Source organism: Colobus angolensis, unplaced genomic scaffold (assembly GCF_000951035.1).
Source record: "Colobus angolensis palliatus isolate OR3802 unplaced genomic scaffold, Cang.pa_1.0 Scaffold114, whole genome shotgun sequence".
Taxonomy (NCBI): Eukaryota; Metazoa; Chordata; class Mammalia; order Primates; family Cercopithecidae; genus Colobus; species Colobus angolensis.
Genome location: NW_012112475.1, coordinates 972,379 through 985,238, shown reverse-complemented (window position 1 = coordinate 985,238; position 12,860 = coordinate 972,379). Strand labels below are relative to the sequence as shown.

At 49.9% G+C, this 12,860-nt stretch overlaps 1 protein-coding gene across 1 annotated transcript in view; it reads right to left on the bottom strand.

Annotated features, from left to right (window-relative positions):
* Nucleotides 1–4,733: 4,733 nt before the first annotated feature.
* Nucleotides 4,734–12,860, bottom strand: part of PXMP4 (peroxisomal membrane protein 4, 24kDa) — a 16,557-nt gene continuing 8,430 nt past the window's right edge. The window contains exons 2-3 of the mRNA XM_011960543.1: nt 8,238–8,510; nt 4,734–5,520 (exon numbers count right to left, since the gene is read on the bottom strand). Of these exons, the coding sequence (XP_011815933.1) occupies nt 5,257–5,520; nt 8,238–8,510 (537 nt within the window). The 3' untranslated portion in view covers nt 4,734–5,256. The remainder of the gene's footprint in view (nt 5,521–8,237; nt 8,511–12,860) is intronic.

The following is a 12,860-nucleotide window of genomic DNA, read 5'->3' as shown; positions in this document are numbered from 1 at the left end:
TATATCTATAGATATAGATATATATTTAGTCTTACACGTCAAAAGAATTAACAGGATTGTAGCAGATGTTTAGTAAGTAGAGGTTAAACCATTCTATTTCAGGAACTAGAGTTTAGGAAGCATAGTGCTTACTGTGTGACAAGAGCCCTCTGGCCATCCGTTTTACAGGTCTTAGAGAACGGAGCGCAGCTAGGAAGGAGCCAAATGGGACTCCTCTCAGATCTGCTGGAAGCCAAAGCCCTGTTCCCCAGTGTGGACCACACCGCCTTCCTCCCTGGAGTGTGCAGTTGGAGGCACCAGATGCTCTAGCAGCATCCAGAGAGATGCCATCTGTGAGGGAAACCTATTCTTAGAGAGCAGAGACAGTCGGTGGCGGAGCTGGCCAACCCCCAGCAGCAGTGGGGGGACTTCAGGAGGGCAGGCGGCCAAGCTTTCACCTTCAGCTGGGGGCAGGACGGGCCAAAAGCAGGGTGTGCTCAGTCCTCAGGGGCATCCTTCCTCTACATTTGGATGCTCTATTAGAAATAACAGCATTTATTGAGGACTCACTTTAACTGTGTCATAGTCTTTAACCCTCCAGACCACTCGATGAGGTGTGTGCTACAACGCCTACTTTATCAATGAGGAAACAGAGGCACAGAATGGCTCAGCCACTTGCCCAAGGAAACTGGAGCCAGGACTTGGGCCTAGGCACTCTGGCTCCAAAGCCGATGTCCCTGACCACCATGCTATACTGCCTCTCAACCTACTGTACAGAGGCCAATTTTAGTTTGGGTTCCCCCAGTAGCAGACTCTAAGATAAGGATTTGAGTACAAGTGGTTCATATGGGAAGTAGTCCCAGGAAGCACTGGTAGGGGCATGAGGAAGGGAGACGGGGAGGGTGTTTGAGGCTCAGCCCTGCTTGGCTGGGAGTCAGTGTGGGGCGCACGCTTCTGAGTTATCCCACCCGAGGGCTGAGGGCTGCGGGCTGTGGGAGTGGGGGTATTTATCAGTCATTGGCTGAGGGTTGCTCCAGGGATGTGTTCATTCCCCAGTCCTCCAGGCCTGCCAAAGGCTGGCAAAGGAGGCACCAGTGACAAGCTAAGAGTCCTCAGGCAGAAAGACAGAGGAGTAACCACTGGCAAAGCTGGCTGGTGTGCACGAGAGAGGTCAGTTAGAGGGGCTATAGGCAGGGCACCCCCACCATCTGCTATAAAACCTGCTTGGTGATGGCCCAAGCCCTCTGCCCTCCCCAACCCCTAGAGCAGCGGTCCCCAACCGTTCTGGCACCAGAGACCAGTTTTGGGGAAGACAATTTTTCCATGGACCAGTGGGGAGGGGACATGGTTTCAAGATGATTCAAGCGCATTGCATTTACTGTGGACTTTATTTCTATTATTATTACCTTGTAATATATAATGAAATAATTATACAATTCACCATAATGTAGAATCAGTGGGAGCCTTGAGTTTGTTTTCCAGCAACTAGATGGTCCCAGCCAGGGGTGACGGGAGACAGTGACAGATCATCAGGCATTAGATTCTCATAAGGAGCTCACAACCTAGATCCCTCGCATGTGCAGTTCACAATAGGGTTTACGCTCCTATGAGCATCTAACGCCACCACTGATCTGACAGAAGGCAGAACTCAGGTGGTAATGTGAGCAGCGGGGAGTGACTGTAAATAGAGATGAAGCTTCACTGGCTCGCCCACCTTTCAACTCCTGCTGTGTGGCCTGGTTCAGAACAGGCCATGGACCGGTACCAGGGTTGCGGACCCCTTGCTCTAGAGCTCATTCAACCTCCACAGCAAGTTAAAGGAGCTTCAAAATCACCTACTCCAAGTTTGCAATAAATGTTGTGGCTGAAAACACAGCTTACAGAATCAGACTGATCCCACCTCAATTACCTTAGGGCTCTGTGACTCATTTGTCAGATGGGATAACAATGGATGGCTCCATATCATTCCCCACCCCCTTGTTACTCAGACCAGCATCACTGGCAGCACCGGGGGAGCCTGGGAGAAATACAGACTCTCAGGCCCCACCCCAGCTCACTGAATCAGAAGCTGTATTTTAATAAGGTCTCCAGTGATTCCTGTGTACATTTCTACTAGTAACTTCTGAAATACAGAAAGAGACTAATGGAGTAAGCATATTAATAAAAGTATATCTACCCAGACCAGTGGTCTCAAATTGGTAGCCCACGGACCAAATTTTCCTGGAGACTTGTTTGATTTGTCCAGGATTGTGTGGTTTTTTTGGTTTTTGTTTTTTTTTTTTTAATCGAGACAGAGTCTTACTCTGTCACCCAGGCTGAAGAGCAATGGCACGATCTCGGCTCACAGCAGCCTCCCAGGTCCAAGAGATTCTCCCATCTCAGCCTCCCGAGTAGCTGGGATTACAGGTGCCCGCCACCATGTCCAGCTAATTTTTGTATTTTTAGTAGAGATGGGGTTTCACCACGTTGGCCAGGCTGGTCTCCAACTCCTGACCTCAGGTGATCCTCCAGCCTCAGCCTCCCAAAGTGCTGGGATTACAGGTGTGAGCCACTGTGCCTGGTCCAGGATCGTGGTTTTGAAAAAATCAGACTTGGCTGGACACGGTGGCTCACACCTGTAATCCCAGCACTTTGGGAGGCCGAGGCAGGCAGATCACGAGATCAGGAGATAGAGACCATCCTGGCTAACACGGTAAAACCCCGTCTCTACTAAAAATACAAAAACTTAGCCAGGCGTGGTGGCAGGCACCTGTAGTTCCAGCTACTCAGGAGGCTGAGGCAGGAGAACGGTGTAGGTAAACCCGGGAGGCAGAGCTTGGAGTAAGCCGAGATCGTGCCACTGAACTCCAGCCTGGGTAACAGAACGAGACTCAGTCTCAAAAAAAATCAGACTGGCACACAAGTCTCCAGTTCCCCCATGTCCCCATCACTCCCCATTGCATAGCACCATGTCATTGTAGGCCCCTGTGGGCATCTGAATTTGTACCCCTTTCTGGCCCATATCCTATAATGAGCTTGCATAGCATGGCTTAGGTTTCTAAATTTGAAACAAGGCACTGAAAAAAACATGGGCTTTGAAATCAGATGAATCTGAGTTCAAATCTTGATTTGGCTGTTACACTAGTTGTATTACCTTGGGCAAGTTACTCCCCTTTCTGACTCCCCTCCCCTCCCCTCCCCTTCCCTTCTCTTCTCTTTTTAGAGGGAGTCTCACTCTATCGCCAGGCTGGAGTACACTGGCACAATCTCAGCTCATTGCAACCTCCACCCTCCCGGTTTCAAGTAATTCTCCTGCCTCAGCCTCCCAAGTAGCTGGGATTACAGGCACCCACCACCACGCTTGGCTAATTTTTGTATTTTTAGTAGAGATGGGGTTTCTCCATGTTGGCCAGGCTGGTCAAGAACTCCTGACCTCAGGTGATCTGCCTGCTTCAGCCTCCCAAAGTGCTGGGATTACAGGCATGAGTCACCACACCCAGCCTGACCCTCAGTTTCTACATCTGTAAAATGGGGACCAAAACATATATTTACAAGGCCACTGTATGGTTTAAAAATATGTGCAGGCGGCCAGGCGCGATGGCTCAAGCCTGTAATCCCAGCACTTTGGGAGGCCGACATGGGCAGATCACGAGGTCAGGAAATCGAGACCATCCTGGCTAACATGGTGAAACCCCATCTCTACTAAAAAATACAAAAAAACTAGCCCGGTGAGGTGGCGGGCGCCTGTAGTCCCAGCTACTCGGGAGGCTGAGACAGGAGAATGGCGTGAACCCAGGAGGCGGAGCTTGCAGTGAGCTGAAATCCGGCCACTGCACTCCAGCCTGGGAGACAGAGCGAGACTCTGTCTCAAAAAAAAAAAAAAAAAATGTGCAGGCTAGGGGCAGTGGCTCATACCTGTAATCACAGCACTTTGGGAGGCTGAGGCAGGAAGATTGCTTGAGGCTAGGAGGTCGAGACTAGCCCTGGTGACAGAGCGAGACCCTGTCACTACTTAAAATAATAATAATAATAATATGTGGAAAACACCCAAGTGGGAGTATGAATGCACTAAATGAAAGTAATTAGAAGTAGTGGAGCAGTGGTAGTTGCACAAGTCCAGTGAGGACCAGGGCATTATGATTATCCTCATTTTATGATAAATTGAGGCTCTGAGAGGTCCAGAACCTTCCCCAAGGTTACACAGTGGGGGAGTGGGGACTCAAACCCATATCCTCTAGCTCTAGATCGGCACTGTCCACTAGAATCTTCTGTGAGGATACAAGTGTTCTATATCTGTGTTGCCCGTCATAGCAGCCACTAGCCACATGTGGCTACTAGGCCCTGAAAATGTGGGTGGCAAAACATACACCCAACTTTGAATACTTAATACAAAAAAGAGTATAAAATATCTAATTATGTTAATTAAATGTTGAAATAGCTTCTAGAAATTCGTGTTAAAGTATATAGTTAAGATTAGTCTCACTTTTTTTTTTTTTTTTTTTGGTGAGACATGGTCTCACTGTCGCCCAGGCTGGAGTGCAGTGGCGTGATCTTTGCTCACTGTAGCCTTGACCTCACAGGCTCAAGTGATCCTCCCACCTCAGCTGGAACCACAGGTGATGGAACCCAGCTAATTTTTTTGTATTTTTTGTAAAAACTGGGTTTCACCATGTTGCCCACACTGGTCTCAAGCTCCTGAGCTCAAGTGATCCACCCGCCTCGGCCTCCCAAAGTTCTGGGATTACAGGAGTGAGCCACAGTGGCCAGCCTTCTACTTTTTTGTAATGTGGCTACTAGAAACATTTTAATTATATATATTGCTCACGTGTTTCTATTGGACAGTGGGACTCTAGAACTTCTCCAATAGAACAACATCTGAGATAAGGAACTGAAGTGTTTTTTAAAAAGTATTTACAACCCACTGCCCACCAGCAAGGAGCCCTCTGTGATATAAGAACAGTTGAAGAATGAACATTCCCACCAGAAAGAGACCTCAGGGCCCTCCTCTGAGCTCCATGACCCCTGAGGCCTAGAGAGTGGTGTGGCTGGCCCCAGTCTCACAGAAGTCAGCTGCACAGCTGGAACCAAGCCCTAGATTCCTCAGCCTGATTCGGCCACTCGTGCCACCATACAAAGGTACCCACTGGGATTTGAAAATCAGTATTTTTACTTCGGCAAATGGAACCTGGGATGACACCAGTTGGAGTCTGAGCTCCATGATCTTGAGAAGGCAGGATCCTTTGGGAGGGTCTGCATGGAGCCACATCTTGAGCCACAGCCAGACACCTCAGGGCTGCATTAATTGGAGGGGCGGCTCTTGTTATAGATGAGGAAGTCTGAGATGCCATGCCATACATTGCTGTCCTCATAGAGGTAGGTCATGGAGGACTGCAGTGAGGGCTGCAGGGTGGATCGGTGATACTCAAAGAGCCACAGCACCAGCCCCCACACCACTGCGGTGAGCAGCGGGAACGGGTCCCACCTGGGTTCAGGGATGTAGCCCTTCTCTACAGCCAGGCGGCCCAGGGCAAACAGGACACGTGACAACAGGTACATGTTGATCTGCAAAGAGGGAATGATGGGAATTATTGGTGATCAGTAGTGATGTCCCTCTTTTGTTTTTGATATTAATAATTTGTTTCATTTCTCTTTTTTTCTTAGTGAGCCTGGCTAAGGGTTTATTTTATTTATCTCTTCAAAGAATCAACTTTTGGTTTAGTTCCTTTTCTCTATTGATTTTGTGTTTTCAATTTCATTGATTTCTGCACTAAATTTTTTATTTTTTTTCTGAGATGGAATCTGGCCCTATCGCCCAGGCTGGAGTGGGCTTACTGGATCTCGGCTCACTGCAACCTCTGCCTCCTAGGTTCAAGCGATTCTACTGCCTCAGCCTCCAGAGTAGCTGGGATTACAGGTGTCGTCCACTATGCCCAGCTAATTTTTGTATTTTTAGTAGAGATAGGGTTTCACCGCATTGGTCAGGATAGTCCTGAATTCCTGACCTCAGATAATCCGCCCACCTCAGCCTTCCAAAGTGCTGGGATTACAGGTGTAAGCCACAGTGCCAGCCCGTTTTCTGCACTAATTTTTATTGCTTCTTTTCTTCAGCTTACTTTGGATGTAGTTAAAAAATAATAATAATAATAAAAAAATAAAACTTTAGAGATGGGGTCTTGCTCTGTTGCCCCAGCTGTCTCAAACTCCTGGCCTCAAGCAGTCCTCCTGCCTCAGCATGCCAAAGTGTTGGGATTATATGTGACAGCCAATAAAAATTACGGTTAAAAAATGGTTAAATTTTTTCTTCTTCTTTTTTTTTTTTCTTGAGACAGAGTCTTGCTCTGTCACCCTGGCTGGAGAGCAGTGGCACCATCTTGGCTCACTGCAACCTCTGCCTCCCTGGTTCAAGCGATTCTCCTGCCTCAGATTCCCAAGCAGCTGAGACTACAGGTGTGCGCCACCATGCCTAATTTTTTTGCATTTTTAATGGAGATGGGATTACCGGCACCAGCCACCATGCCTGTCCTAAAAAATATTTTTACAATTTAAAAATATTTAAGAAATTTGAGGGAGACAAGTAGAGAGAGGCTGCCAACTTTTCAGGTTGCCAAAGAACATTAAAAAACAACTAGCATTCCGCCAGGTGCGGTGGCTCACGCTACACTTTGGGAGACCAAGGGGGGCACCACCTGAGGTCAGGAGTTTGAGACCAGTCTGACCAATATGGTGAAACCCCATCTCTACTAAAAATACAAAAATTAGCTGGTATGGTGGCAGGCGCTTGTAGTCCCCCCAGGACTCGGGAGGCTGAGATAGGACAAACGCTTGAACCTGGGAAGTGGAGCTTGCTGGAATGAGCCTAGATCATGCCACTGCACTCCAGCCTGGGCAACAGAGCAAGACTCTGTCTCAATAAAAACAAAACAGAACAAAAACCCAACAACTAGCATTTAGTCTCTTATTCATCATCATCTCATAGCAAAACGGAATTTTAACCCAGAAAAAGGACAAGTCACAGAATGAGAGAGAGTTTTTAAGAGTGTATTAAGTTTTGTTTTGTTTTTTTATTTTATATTTTTTTTTTGAGACGGAGTCTCGCTCTGTCGCCCAGGCTGGAGTGCAGTGGCCGGATCTCAGCTCACTGCAAGTTCCGCCTCCCGGGTTCACGCCATTCTCCTGCCTCAGCCTCCCGAGTAGCTGGGACTACAGGCGCCCGCCACCTCGCCCGGCTAGTTTTTTGTATTTTTTTAGTAGAGACGGGGTTTCACCATGTTAGCCAGGATGGTCTCGATCTCCTGACCTCGTGATCCGCCCGTCTCGGCCTCCCAAAGTGCTGGGATTACAGGCTTGAGCCACCGCGCCCGGCCAAGTTTTCTTTTATGAAAACCTTACTTCAGGGTCATTTTTTCCCCTCATTTCACTACAGAGCGGTTTTCAAAAACAATCTCTGCCCCAGAGAGCAGCACACGCATTGATTTTTGGGAACCATGAAATTACAGATGGAAAAACTGAGAGGGAAGTGACCTTCCAAGGTCACAGAGGGACCGGTGACTCACAGACCTCAGACATGTAAAAGAGCCAAGAGCTTATCATCTTCATCACCTCCACCCCAACCTCTATACAGAACCAGGGCCCCCTCCCCTAGCCCCACGTCTATACAGAACCACGCCCGCTCCCCCCACCCTCACTTCTACACTGAACCACGCCCCCTCCCCACTCCCACCTCTGCACTGAACCACGTCCCCTTCCCCCACCCCTACCTCTACACGGAACCAGGCGCCTTCCCCAACTCCCACCTCCACACTGAACCACACTCCTTTCCCGGCTCCTAACTACACTGAACCACGCCCTATCCCCCACTCCTACCTCTACACAGAACCACGCCCTTCCCCCACTCTTACCTCTATACAGAACCACACCCCTTCCCCCACTCCTACCTCTACACTGAACCACGCCCTTCCCCCTACTCCCGCCTCTACACTGAACCACACCCCTTCCCCCACTCCCACCTCTACACTGAATCACGCCAGTTACCCCACTCCTACCTCTATACTGAACCACACCCTCTTTCCCCACCCCCACCTCTACACTGAACCACGCCCTCTTCCGTCACCCCCACCTCTGTACTGAACCACTCCCCCTTCCATCACCCCTACTTTTGTACTGAATCATGCCCCCTTCTGTCACTCCACCTCTGTACTGAACCACTCCCCATTCTGTCACCCCCACCTCTGTGCTGAACCAGGCCCCCCTCACCACCCCTACCTCGGGAGGATCTTTACCTGGCTGTTGATGTTATTGTTTTCTCCAAACACCAGGATACCCCCGAGGAAGGCCGCCAGGAATACGTGCGCTGGGTAGGTCTTGCCTTGTATGCGGGACTGCAGGGCACGGAGACCCTTGTAGGTGAACACAAACCATGCCAGGTTCCAGGAGTGCATATACGTGGCCTGCAGGATGGCCCACAGCTTCTCCTGGAGGCTGCACAAACACAGGCGCCCCTGCCATGAGTGCAGGCTCAGCAGCCCCACTGAGCACTGGGCATGCCTAACAACCTGCCGAAGAGCTCAGAGTAATGCTCATTCAGTCACCGGCCTCTACCCTTCATGCTCTCTCCCTTGATTCAGGCCTTGATTCAGTGCCACTTCCCCAAGGAGACCTTCCCTGATCACCCTACAGAACAGAATACCCATCACGTCCTGTCCTGACCCTAATTTTCTTTTCCTTCCTAGCTATGGTCACCAACTGACATTTATATGGTTGTTTATTATCTTCCCCCACCCCAGTAGCAGCTACGGGAGGGTAGTGTCTGGATCTGGCTTGTTCATCTGCAGGGCCTGGCACACAGTAGGTGCTTAATAAATGTTTTTTTGAGTAAAAATGTGAAGAAGTGAAGGAGTGAGTGTCTGCCATGTGCTGGATCTGGGGATACAATTCTGAGAAGAAACAGATCTGCTCGCCGCCCTCAGGGGCTTATGATCAACTGGGAGAGGAAAATGTGAATAAATAATCACAAAAAGAACTTTGACCTTGACAAAAGATGGTGCTGGGATCTTCCTGATGAGGAGGAGTCAAGGAGGTCAAGAGGGGAGGGGAGCTGCATCCCAGGCAGAGGGCTCAGCACGTGCCAGGCCCAGAGGAGGGGCAGAGAGTATGAGGAAAGGAGCAGAGAGAAGCCACAGTGGCCATGGGCAGAGAACCAGAGAGTTTGTGGGGTGGGTGCAGGGCAGAGGCAGTGGGGCCATGCTGAGTTTGGTCTTTATCCTGAGAAGTGAACATTTAAATAGAGGAGGCTATTCTTTTTATCTCTTAAAAATCACTAGAGGCCAGGCGCGGTGGCTCAAGCCTGTAATCCCAGCACTTTGGGAGGCCGAGACGGGCGGATCACGAGGTCAGGAGATCGAGACCATCCTGGCTAACACGGTGAAACCCCGTCTCTACTAAAAATACAAAAAACTAGCCGGGCGAGGTGGCAGGCGCCTGTAGTCCCAGCTACTTGGGAGGCTGAGGCAGGAGAATGGCGTAAACCGGGGAGGCGGAGCTTGCAGTGAGCTGAGATCTGGCCACTGCACTCCAGCCTGGGCGACAGAGCAAGACTCCGTCTCAACAAAAAAAAAAAAAAAAAAAAATCACTAGAGGTCAGGTGCAGTGCAGTGGCTCACGCCTATAACCCCAACACTTTGGGAGGCTGTGCTGAGTAGGCGCCACTGCATTCCAGCCTGGGTGACAGAGAGAGACTCTACCTTAAAATAAATAAATAAATAAATAATTACTAGGAGGCCAGACACAGTAGCTCACACCTGTGGCTCACACCTGTCATCCCAGCACTTTGAGAGGCCAACACGGGCAGATTCCTTGAGCCCAGGAGTTCCAGACCAGCCTGGGCAACATAATGAGACCTCGTCTCTATAAAAAAAAAAAGAGAAAAAATTAGCCTGGTGTGGTGGCACATGCCTGTAGTTCTCGCTACTCGGGAGGCTGAGGAAGGAGGTTTGCTTGAGTCTGCAGTGAACCATGATTGTGCAACAGCACTCCAGTCTGGGTGACAGATTGCTTGTCTCTAAAAATTAAAAAAAAAAAAAAAAATCACTAGGGGGCAGGAAGGACAACACAGAGAAAGAGCAGAGTCTACTCCTCCCAATTCAGGAATGGCAAACTCAGGTGCTCTTAAAGCTGGACGAGGACCCTGAATGAGTGAGAGGGTCCACAGGGAAATCTTCCAGGTGGCTGGGGACAGCCGGGAGCAGCTGGCTGTCATCCCATGCAAACACAGGCCCCAGTGTTGCCAGTCCTAAGGCAGGAAAGCTCGATTTCCATGTGGAATCTACCAGTTTTTAAATGTTGGCACTAACCCTGCCTTCAAAATGTGTCTAGAGACTGACCACTCTTCTCACCTGCACCAGCACCAGTGAGGTCCAAGCCTGACATTGGCTCACTTGCATCACTGCCACAGCCTCCTGGAGGGAACCTGCTTCTGCCCTTGGGTGGCCCCGCTCCCCTCCCCCCACACTAATCTGTTCTTAACCTGGCAGCAGTTTTTTTTTCTCTGAGATGGAGTCTAGCTCTGTTGCCCAGGCTGGAGTCCAGTGGCACGATCTTGGCTTACTGCAACCTCTCCTCCTGGGTTTGAGCGATTCTCTTGCCTCAGCCTCCCGAGTAGCTGGGACTACAGGTGTGCACCATCACATACGACTAATCTTTGTTTGTTTATTTATTTTGAGACGGAGTCTCACTCTGTGGCCCAAGCTGGAGTGCAGTATCGTGATCTCGGCTCACTGCAACCTCCGCCTCTCAGGTTCAAGCAATTCTCCTGCCTCGGCCTTCTGAGTAGCTGGGACCACAGGCGTGTGCTGCCATGCCCAGCTAATTTTTGTATTTTTAGTAGAGACAGGGTTTCACCATGTTGGCCAGGGTGGTCTTGATCTCCTGACCTCACGATTTGCCTGCCTCAAACTGTTGGGATTACGGGCATGAGCCACTGTGCCCAACCTAATCTTTGTATTTTTTGGTAGAGACAAGGTTTTGCCATGTTGGCCAGGCTGGTCTCGAACTCCTGACCTCAAGTGTACCACCCACCTCGGCCTCCCAAAGTGTTGGGATTACAGGCATGAGCCACTGTGCCTAGCCTGGCAGCAAATTCTTAACCCTCACACTGTTAACACGTAAGTCAAATAATGGTGCAGCCCTGCTCAAAATCTTACAACAATTTCCCATTGCACTTAAAGGAAAAGCCAAATTCCTCTCTATGACCTAAAGCTGGAGAGGACTGACCCAGGTCAAGCTGTGACGCGCCTCTCTGTCCTCTCACCCCTTCAGTCCCTCTGCTCTAGCCTCCTCACACTTATCAGGCAGGATCCTACCTCAAGGCCTTTGCACTGGCTATGCCCGTGGCCTGGAACACTCTTTCCCCTCATATCCACCTGGACAACTCTGTCTCCTTCTCCAATGTCACTTTCTCTCTTTTTTTTTTTTTTTTTTGAGGAGTCTCGCTCTGTCGCCCAGGCTGGAGTGCAGTGGCGCGATCTTGGCTCACTGCAAGCTCCGCCTCCCAGGTTCAGGCCATTCTCCTGGCTCAGCCTCCGGAGTAGCTGGGACTAGAGGCGCCCGCCACCACGCCCGGCTAATTTTTTGTATTTTTTTAGTAGAGACGGGGTTTCACCGTGTTAGCCAGGATGGTCTCGATCTCCTGACCTCGTGATCCGCCCGTCTCGGCCTCCCAAAGTGCTGGGATTACAGGCTTGAGCCACTGCGCCCGGCCTCCAATGTCACTTTCTCATAGAGGCCTTCCCTATTTAATTCTGCAACCTGTCCCCTCAGCACTTCTGATGCCTTTTCCCTTTTTCCCTGCTGTAATTTCACTTTTCCATAACCATATCACCTTCTAACATACCACAGACTCTCCTTACTAGGTTTATTTTCTGCCACCCCCTGCTAGAATGTCAGCAGGAGTCACTGCCTGTTTTGTTCACTGCTGTATCCCCAGTACCTAGAACAGTGTCTGGCACGTAGCAGATGCTCAATAAACACCTGCTGAATACACATGAGTTCAGTTTTTTTAAAAATGACTTGGAGGACAACAAAAACAAAACAAACAAATAAATAAGATAAAAATACAAAATGAGCACATCTTGCAAGTTGGAGTTGGCCTGGAGGCTAGCAGTGCATGATTCCTGTACATTCCACGTGAGCCTGTATGCATTAAACACTAGACTGCAACCCGTTTTCTGAGAAGTGCCTTGAGGGAAGAGCTATGGGAAATGAGAGGAAGGTGAAGAGGCTTGAGCAAGAGACGAGAGATCAGGGAGCTTTGAGGAGGAAGTGATCCTCAGAGAACTGCTCTGGATTGCCAGGAGGGAAGTAAAGGTGGAGTGCAAGCCAAAGGCTCTCCTGGCGTGAGTGCTGCACAAGCAGACGTGTGCAGGTGGAGCTACACATGGCACGTGCATGGAATGGCAGTGAGTTCTGTGTGCCAAAGGCACCCCAGGGTGGACACAACTGGGGGTCAGCTGAGGCCAGACTGCAGAAGGCACTGAAGGCCAGGCCTGGAAGCTGGGCTTCCTTGGAGGGCACAGGGAGTTTTCAAGCAGGGATAATGGGATCACAGTTGGACTTTAGGGCCAGGCACGGTGACTCACACCTGTAATCCCAGCACTGTGGGAGGCCCAGGCAGCTGATCACCTGAAGTCGTGAGTTCAAGACCAGCCTGGCCAATATGGTGAAACCCCATCTCTACTAAAAATGCAAAAATTAGCTGGGCCTGGTGGCGGGTGCCTGTAGTCCCAGCTACTCAGGAGACTGAAGCAGGAGAATCGCTTGATTCCCAGAGGCGGAGGTTGCAGTGAACCAAGATCACCACTGCACTCCAGCCTGGGCAACAGAGAGAGACTCCATCTCAACAACAACAA